This window comes from Cervus canadensis, chromosome 6 (assembly GCF_019320065.1).
Source record: "Cervus canadensis isolate Bull #8, Minnesota chromosome 6, ASM1932006v1, whole genome shotgun sequence".
NCBI lineage: Eukaryota > Metazoa > Chordata > Mammalia > Artiodactyla > Cervidae > Cervus > Cervus canadensis.
In genome coordinates this window covers 83,465,292-83,486,759 of record NC_057391.1, presented here as the reverse complement: position 1 = coordinate 83,486,759, position 21,468 = coordinate 83,465,292, and the positions used below count along the sequence as shown (strand labels likewise).

The window sequence follows — 21,468 nt, the reverse complement described above, 5'->3', positions numbered from 1 at the left end:
GACCCCGTGGACTGTAGCCCACCAGGCTCTTTCGTTCATGGGATTCTCCAGGCAAGAATACTGGAGTGGATTGCCATTTCCTTGTCCAGGGGATCTTCCTGACCCAGGAATCAAACCCAGGTCTCCCGCATTGCAGGCAGACGCTTTAACCTCTGAGCCACCAGGGAAGCCCATAGTTCAGTACAAATCAGAACTTTGATTTTAAAAACTGTTTTAAAGATTGTGAAGGCATATGAAAGGATTCTAATAAGGAAGAACTGTGAAGTAGGACGCTGCTACTTTTCACCAGGAAATGAATATCAGTAAATAAAGCAGCAACATCTAACGCACAATGGCATCAGAGCATAAAGTACTGGTATGGCAAAAAATAAAAACATTCATCATATAGAACAGTAGACTGTTAGTTGGAAGGTACCCTAGAAATAAAATTGAGTTTAATTGCCTCACTTAACAAATGCAAAGCCTGAAGCTCAAGAAGCTTAATAAATGCTATTAAGGCCAATTAAGTTAAGTCCAGAAAATAATAATTGTTTTTTGAGTGCTTACTTTATCCTGGACATTGTTCTAAGCACTTTACATGATTAAATTAACTGATGAGTTTATTTAATTATCCCAAAAGCTTCATGAAAATAGGTTTTACTTAACTTTCCTTTTTTTTTTTTTTCTTTTGGCCCAGCAAGAAACTTAGAACTTAAATAAGCTGCCCTAATTTACAGGTGGTAAATTAGGATGCTAGGATGGGAACCCAGGAAAGCTGACTCAAGAATCTGTGTTTAGAAGCTCCATCCTACTACCTCCCAAGTTGTCACTTGTGGCTACAGGGCCACAGCTGATTAGAAATCAAATTAGGCCCAAGGTTCTCTGAGGATGAATTCCTCCCTCCATCTGGAATACCAAGAGTGGGCTGAGTTGATTGTTTCTCGTAATCTGGAGCATCACCAATTCTAGCTTGCGCTGGGCAGCCTCTTAGAAGCAGCTGCTAATTACCTGTGAAAATGAAGGAAGGATGCTACCAGGAAGATCCAGCAGAGCTGAACACAAGCCCCTTCTTGGCTTTAGAGTGTGTGCTTAGTCGCTCAGTAACGCCCAACTTTTTGTGACCCCATGGACTGTAGCCCACCAGGCTCCTCTGTCCATGGGATTTCCCAGGCAAGTATAGTGGAGTGGGTTGTCATTTCCTTCTCCAGGGGATCTTCCTCGCCCAGGGATCTAACCCAAGTCTCCTGCGTTGCAGGCAAATTCTTTACCGCTGAGCCACCAGGGAAGCCTGTGAAAAAAATGAGATAATTGTAAAAGGTCTTCTCCACCCTTTCCTTTCATTCCTACATCCCAGATCTTGATCTATATCTTACTGATTTCCCATGTTAATTATTTGAACCTTTTCCTCAGGGGCCTCCTTTGTGTTTCATCGCCATAGAAACCCATTCTGCCTTAAGAATCATCTTTAGTGACAGTTTCTAAAGTCTTCCTTCTGCTCCAAATTATCTACTGAGTTAAATCTAAGGTTCTTGATCTTGTCTTCAGGACTTTGTCTAATTTGCTCCTCTTTTCTCCTCTTTTTAGAAATTCTACATTCCTGGAGCAGAGGTTAAAGCAGATCACTGTCAGTGAAAATATTAACTGAAATAACTCATATATTTACATAGTACTTGAGATTTGAGTAAAATATATTCACCTACATTACCTCAATCACTCTATGATAGATACATAAAGCAGGTAACATGATCAGCATTTTAAATTTGATAAAACTGGGAGCCAAAGAATTTAAGTATCTTGACCATGATAACACAGCTTACTGGTGAAGCTATAGCTTGAATTTATATTTTCAGACTCCAGGTCATGCTTGGTACATTATACAGTATGATCAAAGATCCAGTATTTATCAAAATATTTTTTTTTTCTTTTGGCTTTTATCCTCAGACAGAATTCTAAGATCTCTCCCATGATCCTCTCCCCAGCCCTGCTCCTTGTACACACCCTGCAATAACCCTGGAGCTGTGAATACGATGAGACATCAGTCCTGTGATTGTGCTATGTTACAAGTTGATTTTAAAATAAGAAGATTATCTGGGTGGGCCTGACCTAATCTATGAGCCCTATAAAAACAGAAGAGTTTTCTCTGGCCAATAGCAGAAGGGAAAGTCAGAGAGATGTGCTGTATCTGGCCTGGAAGAAAGCAAACAGCGCTCCTGTGAACTGAGCAAGGGGTCACGTGGGAAGGCCGTGAGGGTGGCTTGTAGGAAGTGAGGGTGGGCCTCCTCAATGGCACACAATGAGACAGGGACCTCGGTCCGGCAACTGCAACAACTAGAAAGAGCTTGGAAATGGATTTTTCTTCAGAGCCTCAGCCTGATGAATATCCAGGCCAACACTGTGATTTCAGCTTTATGATAACCCTGAGCAGAGAACCCATGCGTGCTCTGCCAGCCTTCTGACCTAAGAGATGTGAGCTCAGAGTGCTGTTTCAACCTTAGTGCTGTTTCAAGCCACTAAGTCTGTGACAATGTGTTATATGGCAATAGCAAACAAATGCATCTAATATTCCCCTTGTTGTTGTTTAGCTGCTAACTTGTGTCTGACCTTTTTGTGACCCCCACGGGCTGTAGCCTGCCAGGTTCCTCTGTCCATAGGATTTCCTAGGCAAGAATACTGGAGTAGGTTGTCATTTCCCCCTCCAGGGGAATCTTCCCAACCCAGGGATCAAACCCTCATCTCCTGCATTGGCAGGCGGGTTCTTTACCATGGAGCCCTTACTCTTCTTAAAAAATACACATTTTATGAAACCACTTTTATGGCCCTAGGAACCCAAGAGGTGCTCTGAATCTCAACAAGTATAAAGTAAATGTTGCTGATGCTGAATGAGGCTAAGGAGGCCCTTCTCACAGTTCAGTGGTAAGAACTAGACCAGGCATTTTTTTTTTAATTTTATGTTTTTAATTGTCCTACAGTAAAACTGATTTTTTTTTTGGGGGGGGGTGGGTACAGTTCTATGAATTTTAGCACATGCATAGTTGTGTATAATCACCATCACAGTGAGGATATAGGACAATTCCATCACCCCCAATGTTGCTTTGCAGTGGTCACGTGTTTCCCCTACCCCTCATCCCTGGCAACCACTGATCTGTACTCTGTCACTATTATTTTCTCTTTTCAAGAATGTCATAAATAGGGACTTCCCTGGTGGTCCACTAGTTGAGAGTCCGCCTGCTAATCAAGGGACATGGGTTAGATCCCTGGACTGAAAAGATCCCACATGCAGTGGGGCAACTAAACCCAAGTGCCACAGCTACTGAAGCCTGAGCATCCAGAGCCTGCACTCCGCAGCAAGGGAAGCCACCACAGTGAGCAGCCCGAACACAGCAACGGAGAGCAGGTCCTGCTTGCTGCAGCTAGAGAAAGCCTGTGTGCAGCAACAAAGACCCCGGGCAGCCAAAAATAATAAATAAATTTTTGAAAGGTTTTTTTTTTTAAAGAATGTCATAAATAAAATCACATAATAATCTTTTGAGACTGGCTTCTTTCACTCATTATGATGCTTTTGAGATTCATCTAAGTTGTTGTATGTACCACTAGATCTCTGAAATGACATATTTTTAAATCTCTCTATCTAGAAGTCTAAAACCTAGAGAAAAGTACCTAGAATCAACAGATGTCAACACTAGAAGGGATATTTGATGTTACCTAGGCCCATGCTGTCCTTTTACAGGTAAATCTGAAATCCAGTGAGGGTTGAGGACTTGCCCAAAATTGTTTGGGCACAAGTGAATGGTGAGAGAGATTCAATCTCCCTAGAAGTCACATAACCCATTGAAATTTATGAAATGTGGTAAATGTTAAGACTAGGGGAAGAATAAGAATTATGGGAGCACAGAAAATAACCATTGCATAAATTCCTTTTTGTTGCAAATGATCATAAACATAAACTAGTTGAAAGCAACAAAATAATTTATGGGCTCACTTGGTTAAAAAAATTCAAGGCGGTGTGGTCTTCAGGCACTGCTGTATCCAAGAACTCCCATGATATTGTCAGAGGTCTCAACTCCATCAGCCTCTTACTCTCCCTCTCTTTATCCTCTGGTCTCTTCATCTTGCATGGTGCCTTCATTCTTCCCTGCCATAGGCTCTCTCCTTATGCCAGGAAAATGCTGTGCGTGCATGCATGCTTAGTCATGTCCGACTCTTTACGACCTCATGGGCTACAGCCCTCCAGGCTCCTCTGTCCATGGGTTTCCTAGGCAAGAATATTGGAGTGGATTGCCAGTTCCTTCTCCAGGGGATTTTCCAGACCCAGGGATGGAACCTGAATCTCCTGCATTGGCAGGTGGATTCTTTACCACTGAGCTACCTGGGAAGCCCCCAGGAAAGATAGATACTGGTAACTCAGGCCTACATCCGTATAGCATCTGATCCAAATGAAAGACATATGCTTTCTCTCCTAACTCCATTGATCAAACCTCTAGCAATTCTGTTTCATTTACTGATTCCTCTCATATCCCCAACTTCTAAACTCCAGACATCTGTCCTTGGACCACTTCTCTTCTGCACCTACACTCATTCCATTAATAATCTCATCTGGTATCACGAATGTAAATACTATCTGTCTCCAAAGGTCTCCAGCCTTGATCACTACCCCCACACTAAAAACTTGTATATCAATTTGCTTATTTTATACTTTTGCTTGGATATCTAACAAGGCATTTCAAATGTAACACATTCAAAGCCCAATTCTGATCTTCCCCCACAAACATGGCCCTCTCTCAGTTTTCCCATCTTAGTAAATGTCAACTCTGTCCTAGTTGGAGTCATCCCTGATTACTCTCTTTCATACCTCACACCGATTCCATCATCAAAATTTGTTGTTTATACCTTCGAAATAGGTCCAGATTCCAACTTCGCCTTATCATATCCACTACTAACTCCCTGCCTAAGCCATTAGCATCTCTCCCCAAATTATCTTAAAAGTTACCCACTGGTCTCCCCATTCCCTTCCTTGCTTCTGGAATCCATTTATAATATAGTAGCCATAATGATCTTCTTAAAACATAAGTCAGACCAAGTTTATTCTCTGCTCGGAACCTCCAATGTTATCTCTATATGCTGCAAAGGAATGATTTCCTAGATATATTAACAAGTGGAAAAAGCAAAGTGAAGAAACATGTCTATGTGTTCTGATCGCTGTTGTGTCTGACTCTCTGCGACCCCATGGACAATAGTCCATGGAATTCTCCAGGCCAGAATACTGCAGTGGGTAGCCTTTCTCTTCTCCAGGGGATCTTCCCAACTCAGGGACTGAACCTAGATCTCCCCCAGGTCTCCCTTTTATTTAACTCGTTAACTCCTTTATTTAACCTGTCAATCCTTTCATTTAATGTTGTCGCCCCCATTTGGGAATGTCACCCCCATTTTGGAATGCAAATGTCTTCTACATTTGGGACCACAACAAAGGAAATTAGATTAAATGGGGAGTAAAATAAAGTGCACAATTTAATACTATTAATATTATTATTGCAAATAATACTGCACAATTTCACTCATTTAACTTATATGCAGAGTACATCATGCGAAATGCCGGGCTAGATGAAGCAGAAGCTGGAATCAAGACTGCCAGGGAAAATATCAACAACCTCAGATACACAGATGACACCACCCTTAGTGCAGAAAGCGAAGAGAAACTAAAGAGCCTTTTGATGAAAATGAAAGAGGAGAGTAAAAACGTTGGCTTAAAACTCAACATTCAGAAAACTATGATCATGGAATCCAGTCCCATCACTTCACGGCAAATAGATAGGGAAACAATGGAAACAGTGACAGACTTTATTTTCTTGGGCTCCAAAATCACTGCAGATGGTGACTGCAGCCATGAAGTTAAAAGACGCTTGCTCCTTGGAAGAAAAGCTATGACCAACCTAGACAAGCATATTAAAAAGCAGACAGACAAAAATAAAAATAAAAAGCAGACATTACTTTGCTGACAAACGTTCCTCTAGTCAAAGCTGTGGTTTTTCCAGCAGTCATGTATGGATGTGAGAGTTGGACTATAAAGAAAGCAGAGCGCGAAAGAATTGGTGCTTTTGAACTGTGGTGTTGAAGAAGACTCTTGAGAGTCCCTTGGACTGTAAGTAGATCCACCCAGTCCATCCTAAAGGAAATCAGTCCTGAATATTCTTTGGAAGGACTGATGCTGAAGCTGAAATACTTTGGCCACCTGATGTGAAGAACTGACTCACTGGAAAAGACCCTGATGCTGGGAAAGATTAAACTTGGGAGAAGAAAGGGATAGGGAATGAGACGGCTGGATGGCATTACCGACTTGACAGACTTGAGTTTGAGTAAGCTCTGGGAGTTGGTGATGGACAGGGAAGCTTGGTGTGCGGCAGTCCATGGGGTCGCAAAGAGTTGGACACGACTAAGCGACTGAACTGAACTGAAAATAAAGCAACTTAAAAGTCATCTCAACTTCGTTAGTATCTTGCTTAGGGAATGCTCTATCATGCAAGAACGACGCGTTTTGCTTTTCCTTAACTGAAGCGTGTATCCCAGAACTCTGGTTGAGAATGGAACCGAATTGTAGTCTTGCTCAAAGAACTACAAGTCCCAGAAGGCCGTTCGGCTAAGGCGCCTGCGCACCGCGCGCTCCTTCCTTTCCACAGCGCTCCGCCCGGGAAAGGCCCGCCCCGTGGTGCTGTCGCTCGCGCTGGAAGAAGCGGAAGAAGATGGCGCTCACCAGGTGGGTTTGTTGATTTGGGTCCTCGATACGGAACGGTCTGGGAGTACCCACCTTTCTCATTTCTCTGCCCACACTCTGCGGGCGGTCACCCGGCCCGGGCCACAGGGTAACTGTAGGCTGAGGCCACGGCTGGGCCCTCCTGCCGGCCGTCGGGACGGCTAGGCCTCGCCGAAGCTGGGGTCTTTCCTCAGCGGCTTCCCGGGTTGACTTCGCCCCCTCACTAGGGCCGAGAGCCGCGGCGTGGCCAATAGGTCTCTGTCTTGAGAGACGGGGAGTCGCGCGTGTTTTTCGTTTGAGCGTCTTGGGGATTGGAGGGCTCCGCCTTTGGTCCGCGGCTCGGGTGGGCGCGATGGGGGTGTGTGGAGGGCAGGGGCTTATTTGGGCGGAGGGGAGCAGGCGATTGCCTGGCTGTTTGTTCGCCGAAGTCTTCTGTTTCTGTCCGAAACCAGGACTCCTGGAAAAAAAAGGCGGGGCGGGGGGGAGCGGTACTGAAGGAGATTTAAAATCAAAAGCCACAGCAGTGGCCGCTGTCTGCTAGTTCACGCCGCTGCCCCGCACTTTTAACTTTGGGTCTTTTTAGAATTTCTTCCCGTAGATAGAACCTTTGTGGTTCCCGGTTGCCTTGGCAACTGCATGGGATTAAAGTGGCCCCCGCCTTTAAGGAAAAGATGCTTAAGGAAGAGATTCCAAGGAGTTACGTAACTCCGACCTTGCTGCCCCATCTAAGTAGAAAACTTTCCACGCAAACGAACTGCAACGGGAAAAGTTGAGTGCCCAAGAGGATAAAGAAAGGAATCGCGTTAGGACATCTGCCTCAGCTCCTCTGACACTCTTCATTCTCCTCGTTCGCGTTTGTCTTGGCTGATGACCGTTATGAACCCTAAAGATACTTGGATGAGAGATTTCTTTTGGGTGCCTTGCTCTGTCCTAGGGTTTGTGTGTATACAGAAGGAAATCTGACAGTCTTTGGCAGCAGGGAAGATTGGGGTACAAGGCCTACAGATATGAAACAAAGAATAATACACAATGCTTATTATGTAGTACTAGCCTGAAGTGCAAAAAGAATTAGATCGAATGGGCTGAATGAACTGGAGCGTTTTCTTCAGGAAGTGTTGCAGGCAGCAAACATTCCAGTGAGTGCCCTCCAGGTGGGAGGCGGTATGACAGAGACTAGTAGTGTTATGAGGAAAGGCTTTGTGGAAAAGATGCAGTTGAAAAGGACACAGAGGAAAAATACCAGAGATCTTGTGGGTATTGGGTGCTTATTGCAATAGCAGAGTGCAGTCATTAAATAGCTTGTCTTGGGGACTTACATAGCTTTCTGATTTTGCTGAGTTTTAGCTGATTTGGTTTCTATAGAGAGTCTCAAGTTTCCAGATGAAGTGTTGTTAAGAATAAGTTCTCCCAGAGATTCTTAACAGCAGAGACGAGTAAAAAGGAAAGGATAGACTAAGATGTCTCCACAGTGGCTCTACTGACATTTTGGGCTGGATAATTCATTCTTGTATGGGGCTGTTCTGCCCATATTAAGATGTTCATGAGTATCTTAGCTTGTACCCAGTAGCTGCCAGTGGCATCCCCACCCCTTCTCCCTCTACCTCACGTTATAATAAAATGTCTCCAGATGTTGTCAGATATCTGCATTGTAGTTATTTTGCCCCCAGTTGAGAAATACTGAGGTAGACTTAAGCAGCCCACCCCTATCTTAGGAAAGTACCTCCTGGGAATGTCATCCTTTGCAGGGAACAACAATATTAAGACCCTCTGGAAGGCTAGGATGTGTTCTCATTATAATTCAGGCCAGATTACCTGTTTACTAGATTGTCCAAACTCTGCCTTGGCAAGCTGCCTGCCTTTTGATCATTTTAGTGACTAGTTCTTCCAACAGAAGGTAAAAGAGAAATGAAACCTAAGTAAATATTTTGGCTTCTTTGTTTCTGACTTTGTGTCCCTCTTATGTGTTAGTATACATGGTTTACTGAAAACAGCTATAGTATAAGCCCAAAATGTTTTGCCTCCTTTCATCCATTCATTTGCTCAGTAAATTGCATGTGTTGGATCCCATTGGTTGAAAGTCTACTGTGTGTCAGCTAGTGTTGCTATTGAGTCAGTCAGGGAATCTTCTTACCCTCAGAGTTTACATTCTAGGGAAGACAGACTGTAGGAGTAAATAAATCAATAACGCAATTTAAGGTAGTAAGTACTAGGAGTAAAATAAAGGCATAGAGAGTGACGCAAAGAGCAGGGTGGACTGTTTTGGTCAGGTAACAGCTGTAGGGACAGGAATACTAAGAAGTAAGCACTAAAGAAATCTGATGAAGAGTTTTCTTAATAAATAAATAGAATACCTATGGCAGTGGGAAAGCAAATGTAAAGATACAGAGATGACTTGTTTAAAGAAAGGCAGTAAGTTTGTCGTGACCGAAAAATAATGAGTGCAAAGGGTAGAGTGAATTTATTTCTCTAGCCAACATTTAAGTAGGCCCTATTGTGAGCTAGTTAGGCAATGCCTTAAGAGTTAAGGATTAAAGAAACAGAAAGTGTGATTCCTGCCCTCAAGTTGCCCATAGTCTAATGAGAGAAAGAAAGATAAATCGATAGTGATTGCAGTACAGTAAGACAGATGTTGTAGTAGTGGTGCGCAGAGGGTCTTGTGAGAGCATAGGTGAAGGGCAGCTAACTTACACTGGGGGAATTGTGGCATAACTCCAATCAAATATTTACGGAACACATACTGAATGGTAGCCAGACTCTGCCACATTGTTCATGGGTGGTTTCATTTAATACTTAGAACAGCTCTGAGAGGTAGATAATCGTTTGGTCCATCATTACAAATGAGAAAACTGAAGTTCAGAGAGGTAAGCAACTAATCCAAGTTCGCGTGTGGCACAGATAGCTTCTGAACTCAGAGTTCTTACCATCACATTACCTGACCCACCAGACTGGATTAGATTCTTCTGACATACGCTGTCGAAACACTCTGTACTTTTCTGATCAGTCAGTACAATTGGTAATTATGGATTTGTGTGATTTTGATCTCTCTCTATAGCATGCATGTATCTTTCTCAGTTCATCTCCTTTCCTACCTAGCACAGTGCCAGCACCCCAGCAACCAATAAATATTTTTTTAATAAATAAGCTCTGCTGCTTATTCAAATATTCTTACTAGCCAAGAATCACAAAGGAACCCTAACTTTTCCATTGGGTATATTATTTACATACTGGAATCCTTTTGTGGTACTTTGGTATCTCTCTGATAACTTTTATCATACTTAAAAGTTAAGAATGTTTAAAACCTCTTAAGTTTTAAATTACATTCAAAACTAGATACTCTTGGGAAATCGCACTTAAACATGTGTCTTGTGTTTTCTTTTTTTATCCACCTGTTTGTTACTTTCAGTGCTAATACTTATTTTTTTGTATTGGTGCTAAAATAGTTGAACGTAGGAAGCATAAGGGTAAAATAGTTAAAAATAAGGAGTATAAGAATAGTAAAGTACTTGGTTCAGCAGCACATGTACTAAAATTGGAACAATACAGAGAAGATTAGCATGGCCCCTGCACAAGGATGATACGCATGAAGCGAATATGAAATTCGTGAGGCGTTCCTTTTTTTTTTTTAAAGAGGGGTATTAAAGACACTAAGAAAATCATATTGTAGAGAGTTGACCCCTCAGTAATTGAGAAAATTTACTTGTTATAAGAAAAGAAATGTGGAGGCATAAAAACTAGTGGTTTATTATGTGAAATATCTGTTAATTCTGGGCACTAGTTGCCTGCATCCTGGTCAGATATTTTTACTGTATGTCTCTGAGTACTTATTTCTTTTCCAGGCATAATAAAGCAACAAATATTTAACTTTGCCATAAATCATTGGATAGTTTGCTTTTTTGCTCAAAGGAAGAAATATTATAGGAAAATAGTGTTTGGTGGCCAAATTGCAATGATAAAATGTAAGAGTTTTTAAAAATTCTTACTTTTTTTGTCTTTGTTTCTAGCTTTTTACCTGCACCTACTCAGCTGTCTCAGGACCAGCTTGAGGCTGAAGAAAAGGCACGATCCCAGAGATCACGACAGACCTCACTGGTCTCCTCCCGAAGAGAGCCTCCCCCGTACGGTTACCGGAAAGGCTGGATACCTCGATTATTAGAGGTAAACGGTTTTGCTAAAATTTATTATAGCACCTTTGTAAAGTAAATGTAAACCCTAGAACTGTTGCATATGAGTTCCAGTGTGATAAAGATTCTGGTTGTGAGCTCTCAAGACATGTACTAACCTCAGAAGATTGAGCTTTTTGTTCTTGCTTATTCTCACTGCTTTGATCACCAGAGAAGTCTACCAATGTATGTCTCTTATGTCAAACTGTTACTCATGTACAGAAGCAGTTAACATACCCTTTATAAATTGGGGCTTATAGTGTATGGAAAATAATGGGGAAGTAAGAGAGAAAAATTAAAGAATGGTTTCATGTTCAGATACCTTTCCCTCCCGCTTCCCTATGTGCACAGTGCCACATCACCCTGAAGAAACAGCTCTCCTCCAGGGAAAACTCTGGCAGCATTTGTTTTTCTGATTTTTTTCCTGTTACATGTAGTGGATAGAACACTGACAAGATTTTTTTTTTTTTTTTTTTAGATTTTTTTAATTTTTTTTTTTTTTCCTTATAGCTGTGTTCCTTACTATTTGTGTGACCCTGGACAGATCCTAAGCTCTCTTCCTGGTTTCTTGTCTTCATTAGGAGAATGTACAGCATAGATCAATTTGGGGGAAGGTATAAGAGACAGAATTTGATGATTAATTCAGAGGCAGTGAGGGAGGAGGAGGAATCTGAAATGATCTTTTTATGTCTCTAGCTTGATCACAAAGAAAAACTTTGTTAGCAGCACTTATTCTCCTCATTACTCAGGATCTTGTACATCAGTTCAATGCATATTCCCTTCCCTAACTCCAGGGGCAGAATGCCCATGCTTGATCACATTTTTTACCTAGGAAGAAATGCAGAGACTTGAGGCTTGCCTCCCCAAGGCCTCTTCCTGTTTCTTCTCCATCTTCCTATTTTCATTCTGACTCCTGCAAATTTTCCTCCTCCACTTCCCAAGGATATACTTGTTCTGTTAAAAATCTCTGTGCCTATTTGTTTGTACTCAGTTATTATAATTTTATCACTTGGTTTTGTTCTGTCTTTACATGGTTATAATTTTGCTTCACAAATAGGAAGGGTCAAGTCCTAAACTTTTTTTCACATGCCTCCAAGTGCTGATCATGGAACTAATTATTCATTGGATTGAAATATGTTGCTCAGCACCTATAAAAAAGCAACTGTATTCTCAGCCTCTCTCCTTTGTCATTATCCCTGCCTGCCATGTTCTTTGTACAGCCTAGAAGAGGAACACCCAGCTAAATCATGTCTTCTCCTAACATATTCCCTGGTGGGTTTTTTTGTTTGGTTGGTTTTTGCTCAACTATACTCTGATCTTTATTAATTCTAGTGTCTGAAGGCCAGCCTTCTGACACCTCTGAAGGTATTTTTGTTGTTGTTGCTTTTATTGTCACTGATCATGTAATTTGTGAGAAGCAGAGCAAAATAAATGATTATCAAGGAGGCTGTAATGCTGTCATATCTGGAGCAAAAAGGTAGTACTTGCCATTATGTAACAGAAGACTTGAGTGTCTCTTTTAAGGGATTATAGATATTCTGCATTTGGCCTCTCAGTAGATTAGAGTGAGGATGGCAGGCATCATTTACATACAGCAGAAATCACATCTTTACTTGCATTTCAACATCAGGACATTTAGTACTATTAGTTTTTTAAAAGCTTACATGACTATCATAGGATATCGTAGGATTCCTATATCCTGGTGGAGCCAGCCAGTTTATTTGAAAATCAAACCAAAATGGCCAGCTAATGGAAATACTGTGAATGCTTCTTGAGGAGAGTGAATATTCTGTGGAAGAAAGCATTTTGTTCTAGTTTTTAAAGTAAAAGCTATGATTTTCTGGCAAGCTTAATGACCGCATAATGCCACATCTACAGTCCTGAAGTGCTTGTTATAGTTGAAGAACTCTAGCAAATCTGTGCATATGTGAGATTGATGGCCTGGGTAGGACCTTTCTGGGGAATGTTTTAACTGTTTTCTGCCTAATTTACAAGAAAACATCTTCAGCTCTATTATTTGTTTTAAAAGATGTCAAACCTTTCTTTAGCAAGTAAGTATGTTGTACCTAGAAAATCATATATCTAGGATCTAATGGAATATTTCTTGAAGGAGGAGGACATATAAAAGTGGCTATTTTCATAAATTTTTTTCATAAGATCCCCTCTAAATGATTAATATTAATATATTTTTCCTCTGATTTCTTGCCCTTTCTTGAGCTAAGATACTTCAGTTTAGTAGGAAATGAAAAGACTTTTGGAGTCAAAAGATGTGGGTTCCAGTCCTCATAGCTATCCATGAGACCTTGGAAAAATCACTTTTAACTTTTCTAAACTTATTTTTTCCATATGAAAAATGAGGTGTTGAAGAACTGCAAGAATATAATGAGAATATATGTGTGAATTATATTTTCTAAGTTTTAATAAGGTACTAAGCAAATATTAATTTAATAAAACTTTAATATTTATATGTTAACTTGAATGATAGACCTTTTTTTGTAATTTTAAACTTCATTGACAGACTTAGCTTGTTTCCTTTAGAAGTCTTAATTCTGTCTTCTAAATAATTATATATAATCATCATTAGAAATGTGGTAAACTCATTTCTGGATGCTTCCTATTTGCTTTTCATGGAGCACTGAATAAATAGTATCATATTCCTAAAATCTGAAGAAGAAATATAATTCTCTACTTTTTCTTTTTTTTGGCTGTGCTGTACAGCTTGCAGGATCTTAGTTCCCCGACCAGGGGTTGAACCCAGGCCATGGTGGTGAAAGCCTGGAATCCTAACCACTAAGCCACCAGGGAACTCCCCAATTCTTTATATTTCTGCTCTAACTATAGCGTGACCTGTCTTTCACTAAGAAAATTATGTATGCTAAAATGAAAAATCTTTTCCTTATACTAAACATTTTGCTTAATTTCTTCCTGCCATGTACTTAAAATCCAGATCCTTGCCATGATCTAGAAGCTATTTCATGATCTGATGTTTGTTGTCTACCCATACAGACTTAATCGCTTATGTGTCTGCACCTGTGCCCTCAATAAGCTACAGCCCTACTGGACCTCGTTTCCTAGAACATGCTGAGCTCAGGGCCTTCACACTTGCTGTTTAATCTGCCTGGAAAATGCTTCCCTCAGATCTTCCCATGACTGATTTCTCATCATTCAGGCTTTACCTCACACTACCTCTTCACAAAGGTTATCCCAGCCCCACTATCAAAAACAGCCTGTCTTCCCAGCCCCTTTATTGCTTTCAAGGCATTTATCACAAGCCAAAAATTAGGCCTTTTATATCTTTGCACACTGAAATGTACACTCCACAAGGTCAGAGACCCCTGCTTCGTTTACTGCCATCTCTAGCATCTAGCATGATAAGGGCTCTGTGTTACTTGCTGAAAGAATGACTGTGTCTTAAATCTCAAATTACTATTATTGAACATTCTTTTTATTTCTCTTTATTTATATAGGATTTTGGAGATGGAGGGGCTTTTCCAGAGATCCACGTGGCCCAGTATCCCCTGGATATGGGACGAAAGAAAAAAATGTCAAATGCATTGGCCATTCAGGTGGATGCTGAAGGAAAAATTAAGTATGATGCAATTGCTCGACAAGGACAGTCAAAAGACAAGGTAACCCTCTCATTGATTTTTTCCCCCATTGATAAATATTTCGTGAGAAGTTTTTTTTTAATTGTGTGAAAATGATAAATCTTTGGCCATTTAGTTTCTGTTAAAAGTAACAATGAAGTATACTTAGGCTAACTGAAGATGACTTCTTATCAGTATGAACAATATAATATGGCTTCATAACAGCAATGACTTTTTCCTTAGAAATTCCTCAAATTGATGATAAGTTTATATAAATACTTAGGGATTCCATGTATTTGTTTCACATTTTAAAAACAATTCTTTACAAGCAACTCCTGCAGCTCAATTCCAGAAAAATAAATGACCCAATCAAAAAATGGGCCAAAGAACTAAACAGACATTTCTCCAAAGAAGACATACAGATGGCTAACAAACACATGAAAAGATGCTCAACATCACTCATTATTAGAGAAATGCAAATCAAAACCACAATGAGGTACCATTACACGCCAGTCAGGATGGCTGCTATCCAAAAGTCTACAAGCAATAAATGCTGGAGAGGGTGTGGAGAAAAGGGAACCCTCTTACACTGTTGGTGGGAATGCAAACTAGTACAGCTGCTATGGAAAACAGTGTGGAGATTTCTTAAAAAACTGGAAATAGAACTGCCATATGACCCAGCAATCCCACTTCTGGGCATACACACTGAGGAAACCAGATCTGAAAGAGACACGTGCACCCCAATGTTCATCGCAGCACTGTTTATAATAGCCAGGACATGGAAGCAACCTAGATGCCCATCAGCAGATGAATGGATAAGGAAGCTGTGGTACATATACACCATGGAATATTACTCAGCCATTAAAAAGAATTCATTTGAATCAGTTCTAATGAGATGGATGAAACTGGAGCCCATTATACAGAGTGAAGTAAGCCAGAAAGATAAAGAACATTACAGCATACTAACACATATATATGGAATTTAGAAAGATGGTAACGACAACCCTATATGCAAAACAGAAAAAGAGACACAGAAATACAGAACAGACTTTTGAACTCTGTGGGAGAATGTGAGGGTGGGATATTTCAAAAGAACAGCATGTATACTATCTATGGTGAAACAGATCACCAGCCCAGGTGGGATGCATGAGACAAGTGCTCGGGCCTGGTGCACTGGGAAGACCCAGAGGAATCGGGTGGAGAGGGAGGTGGGAGGGGGGATCGGGATGGGGAATACGTGTAAATCTATGGCTGATTCATATCAATGTATGACAAAACCCACTGAAATGTTGTGAAGTAATTAGCCTCCAACTAATAAAAAAAAAAAATAAAGAGAAAAAAAAAAAAAAACAATTCTTGCTTCCCTTCCAGTTTTACTGAGATATAATTGACATATAACATCATATATAAAAAACAATGCATTTATAGTACTAGCTTTTTTAAGTGCTAGTAAATTTTTAAAAATCTACAATTCTGGCATCCTAAAAAAATCAAAATTTAGTTTTGTCTATAGTATTTTCTATTTCTCTTCCAAAATACATACATACTTAATTATTTTAATGGTTCGTTTGAATAGAATAAATCACATAAACTTCTTTCTTCCTTGATTAAGTACAAAACTGGCACTTGCTAGTTTTAGGATGGCCCTGCTTACAAAGTAATCCAAAGACCAAAAATAAAATTTATTTAAAATAATTTCATCATAGAGCAGCCACACCCAGAGCCAAGGAACTGTTTTTTAAGACCTAGTTTTTTTCTTATAATACTCCAAATAGAGATAAAAGATCTCTTTAGAATTTAATGTATTGGGGACAGTACCTGAGAACCTTCAGTACCTATCCTTTGCTTCTTCTCTCTCTCCCAGACATTCTCATTTTACTCTCTTAAGACAGCACTAATGATATATCATTGTTGCTCCTCCATCATGGCTACTAGTTTAGGGGGAGAACAATTATGCAGTCATGCAAATTTTTATCTCAGATTTCAACTGGGCTCCCTTGATGTTCCTCCAAGCTTAACTCCTACTCTTCTCCATCCTCTCTCAGTTTAACAGGTGACTCTCCATCTATTTGCAGACAAGACTGTTGGAAGAAAATTATTGGCTTTCTTTATCTTGCACTTGCCTTTTTGTCTTGACTGTTCCTTTTGTCTCTATAACAAATCTCCTCCTATCTAAACCTAATCTTGCCAAGTGTATTCTAGTGTATCCTAGATCTCATCTCTTCCCCTTTCCTTTGTAACTTCACCTTTACATGTATTCCCACTTTATATATATACACATACACACAAACATAACGTATCTTTTTTTTAAATAAGATTTTAATTCTCATAACTCCCATAGACTTGATTTTTTTTTTTTACTTTTATTTTAAAGATTTTTATTAGTACATAGAGGTCTACTTCATTAAGAAAAATCTACATAGATTTTCATGGTGGCCTTGTGCCCTAATTGTTTTTAAACATTGAAAATTTCCAGTTTTTCACTTTTGCAAGCAGTGCTTTAGTCAGGATCCATATATAACCATCTTTTTGCACATCAGTGTTTTGCATAACGGCTTCCCTGATGGCTCAGGGGTATAGAATCCACCTGTCAGTGCAGGAGATGCAGGTTCCATCCCTGTGTTGGGAAGAGCCCCTGAAGAAGGAAATGCCAACCCACTCCAGTATTCTTGCCTGGACAGAGGATCCTGGTGGGCTACAACCCACGGGGTCACAAGAGAGTCAGATATGACTAAACAACAACAACAGCAACAGATTTGTATAAAATGAATTCTTAGTAGTATATGTATTGGGTCAGAGGATAGTCACATTTCACATGTGACATATAATGCCAGTATGTTCTCTAAAAAGCTTTTGCCTAACATTCATTTTATTTTATTTTCCTCAGACTCTGAACCTGTTAGTTACCATGATTTATCTTATTTCTTTAACATTTCTCGGGTATGGTTCCTTCTCTGCTACTTAGTTCGGACCCTTTTCTTTTCTTGCTTAATTTACTGCAGCAAAATCTGAACCCCTCTCCTTGGCATTTGTCTTACCTGCATGGAAAAACAGTAGTTCATGTTTTTCTGTCTCTGTCTCCCCACCACAAACGCAGCATAAGCACGCACACTTAAAATCTTTCCATAATCTTTAGGATGAGAACCAGCCAAGCACCTAAGGACACCTTTGACCTCTTGCTTACCTTTCTAGCCTAGCATCAATTTTCATGACCAGGATATTGAAATCCAGAAATTAAAAGTCCAGTTTTAGCCATTCTATTTTCAGTACAAAATTATCAGCATTACAGGTTGTTGTTACAGAAGAAGAAACTTTCAGGCATTCGTCGTAATATGTCTGCTATAAGGAACTTCTTGCAGTTCACCCGTTATGACACATTTTTACCTTGGGAACTTCACTGTGTGCCCTCTCACGCTAGGGAAAGTCCTCTCCCTGTTCTTATTTATGACTAAATTCTCTTGCTTTCAACTCACTCTTTTCTATTCCAGCGTAATCTCTCTGATCCTCCCTGGCTGGATTGGGTGTCCTTTCTCTGTGTTTCCTGTGTTTAGTAGCAGTCATCACCTTGTTGTAATTATCCATTCACTAATAATGGTCTATGACATTTAATTATAAGTTCCTTGGAGTACAGAGATTATGTCTTTATTTTCCTCTTTGATGCCTAACTTAGTGCCTGACATCCTCTTTGATGCCTAACTTAGTGCCTGACATCTTGACACACAGGCATTCCAAAGTGTTTGTTGGAAGAATTATAGCTGTATCTATTGAAAACAGAAAACCACTTTTGCCTGGTGGCTTAGATGGTAAAGAATCTGCCTGCAATGTGGGAGACCCAGATTCAACTCCTGGGTCAGGAAGATCCCCTGGAAAAGGAAATGGCAACCCACTCCAGTATTCTTGCCTGAAGAATTCCATGGACAGAGAAGCGTGGCAGGCTACAGTCCGTGGGGTCGCAAAGAGTCAGACACGACTGAGTGAAGTCACTGAGGAAGCACAGTCCATTCCTACCTGCAAAAGGAAAAATAGGTCCCTATACATGCAGAGCACATACTGGAAATTTATCCTGTGCCAAAAGGCCTTTATTTGCCTTTGTTTTGATGCATTGCTCTTTCTTTGGAATGGTGACAATTCTTTACTGATATGTGCTACCTTTCCTCTTACTTATTAAGAAAAAGCAACATTTTAGTACAATAATTTGGCATTGACAGGTTGTGTAATTTTGAATGAAATGTACGTTTAGCCCATTTAAAATGTATATTAGTGATTCTTTTGTATTGAAAGGAGAGTAGAAATGTTAAAACTGAACTGTTTATTTTTAGATTTCAGTATTCTGGCCAAATACGGTCTCCAAAATATTTTTCCTTATACAATTGAAGCCTTGACATGTCTGTCTATAGTGCACCCACTGGAAATGAACCCCAGACTAGTAGTTTATAGGGGCACCACCCTCAGGTTCATACTGACCCTAACTCGAATTGGGGAAGCTCTCCACATGTAGGAGCGGCTGGTATGTAGGAAATCTCTCTACATCCTCTTACTGTTGCTGTGAACCTAAAACTGCTCTGAAAACTGCTTTTAAATAATAACAATAAATAACCACAATGAAGATTAAAAAAAGAAGACTGGGTCACTCACTGAGTTGAATAGAAAGACACTGAATGGAGTGACTACTTGGATTGATGTATGATGTATGTATTGCTGTATGATGGATTTTTTAAGTAAATGGATTAATGTATAAAGTTTTTGAATGGATTTAATAATTCAGCATTAACTGTGCACTGGTATTTGTAGGAGGGGGACACTTCTTGACTGTTGGGGACTGTCTTGCATGTTGAATTATGTTTAACATCACTGGCACTATCTATTAAATGGCAGTAGTGCCTCACCTGCATCCCCGCCATTTTAACCAGGAACACCTGACATGTTTTCAAAGACCCTGGGACGGGAGTTGGAGCTGTTTGCATTGCCCTGTGTGAAAACCACTGATTTTCCTGTGGTAATAGGAACTGGCTACTAAATGTACAAGATAAGATTTTTTAAAAATTCATTATTCAGGATGCTGATATGCAGGGTCCTTGACCTAGGATGAAAAGGTTTACTGGATTATTGAATTTGTACTGTATTGTAGTGATTTCTGATTTGTATCAGAGGGATCTGGTATTCTTCAGAAACCAGGGACTTTTCACTGAAATATTAATAGTGAAAGCAAGAATGGAAAATGCTTGGGACTTCCCTGGCGGTTCAGTGTTTTAAGACTCTGAAGTTCCACTGTAGGGAGTGAGGTTCCATCCCTGTTCAGGGAACTAAGATCCCATGTGCCATGTGGTGTGGCCAGAAAAAAAGAATGGAAAATGCTAGCTCTAGGCATAAGAGGTGAACAAGGCAGGGCTCCAAGGGGTCATGTTCTAGGGCGAGTCTAAGGTCAGTGATCTTTAAATGTAAGTACTGTGTATAAGACTTAATGGTAATACAAAATTGGATAAGAGAAAAAATATAATGTCAATAGAACTAAATCCTTTTTTTGTCCAATGGTGACTTCAGTAGCAAATCTTAAAAAGTGTTTACATTTTTCCTTCTGAAATAGTTACATAGGAAATGTTACATATATGATATTACCTAGAAGAATGCCTTCAACCCTCCCCACCTGAAAAAAAACCTCCAAACTTTAACCCTAAGATAAATTTTATGGTGTTACCTTGTTCATGATATATCACAAACTATAGTGTTTTGATATAACCAAAAGATAGTGTTTTCTTTCTACCTCTGAAACGGTAGATATGTTGACAGGCTTATCCTTTTAGTCAATCCAGTCCTTTGCCAGTTTTCAGTCATAAAAAAATTCTGTTTCACAGATGAGTTACTACTTTATCTTGTTCACAGAGCTCCTTTGTGCTCCTGATACCTTCGAAAATATATTGTATTTTTCAGATAATCCACTCCAGTCCCTTAGTTTCTTCAGCACATTTGGTTCTCAAGCAATAAAAATTTGGGGTTTTATAGTTAATTACCTTGGAGGAATCTCACTCTTCAAATGTCCTTCACTCAGCTTTGTGAGATGCTAGAATCTTATTGATGCTCATTTAAAGGGTTATTAACTTTGGAATATCCAAATAAGAAGCAGTAAATGGCTCTTGTATGCTAAATTAGTATTGAGACTTTATGTTGAGCATGTATGACTATGAGGGAGCCATTTACTTCAAATCCTTTCCTGTAATGATTGCTGTATAAAAGTAGTTAACTCTTCATAGTTTTGGTAGTATTTTCCAGAGATTATTATATAACTTTTAATTCTTAAGATACAGATTTTTTCCATCCTGAAAAGGTGTTAGATTTTGAGGTCAGTTACTGACTGTGTGATCTTAACACACTGAGCCTTGCTTTTCTCACTAGAGTGAGCTTCAGAGCACCTTCCAAAATGAACACTGAGAGGATGGTGACACTGCTGCTGCTAAGTTGCTTCAGCTCTGTCTGACTTTGCAACCCCCATAGACGGTAGCCCACCAGGCTCCTCTGTCCACTGGATTCTCTAGGCAAGAACACTGGAGTGGATTGCCATTTCCTTCTCCAATGGTGACACTAGTAGCTCCCATATCAGTAAACATGTTTTGTGGTAAAGTATCTGTACTTCTTACCTGCTCCCTTTTCTCATTCCTGAGAAAAACAAGCTAGAGATTTTGGCCTATATTCATCATGCATTTTTTCCAGGAAATCAAGATTATATAAAACATTCTGCAATCCCAACATGTATACATACACCTTTAACATAGAGTATCTGTAAAAGTCATTTTTACAAAAACTATTGACTGAAAGCCTCCTGTGGACATTGTTATAAGCACTGGAGATACTTCAATGATTAAGAGATCTCATCAGTGATATAGGTATAATCATTGTGCACACCTCATAGGGTTGATACAAAAAGTTAAATTCGTTTATATATATATATATATATATATATATATTAGTTATATATATATATATAAAACAAAAGAACAGTGGC

The 21,468-nt window shown here is 39.8% G+C and overlaps 1 protein-coding gene and 1 pseudogene across 1 annotated transcript in view; both read left to right on the top strand.

Moving 5' to 3' along the window:
• The first annotated feature begins 6,633 nt into the window (after positions 1 to 6,633).
• SNW1 (SNW domain containing 1) overlaps positions 6,634 to 21,468 on the top strand; it is a 31,469-nt gene continuing 16,634 nt past the window's right edge. Inside the window, exons 1-3 of the mRNA XM_043472659.1 lie at positions 6,634 to 6,727; positions 10,726 to 10,879; positions 14,352 to 14,513. Coding sequence (XP_043328594.1) covers positions 6,714 to 6,727; positions 10,726 to 10,879; positions 14,352 to 14,513 — 330 coding nt within the window. The 5' untranslated portion in view covers positions 6,634 to 6,713. The remainder of the gene's footprint in view (positions 6,728 to 10,725; positions 10,880 to 14,351; positions 14,514 to 21,468) is intronic.
• LOC122444411 lies at positions 10,224 to 10,344 on the top strand (annotated as a pseudogene).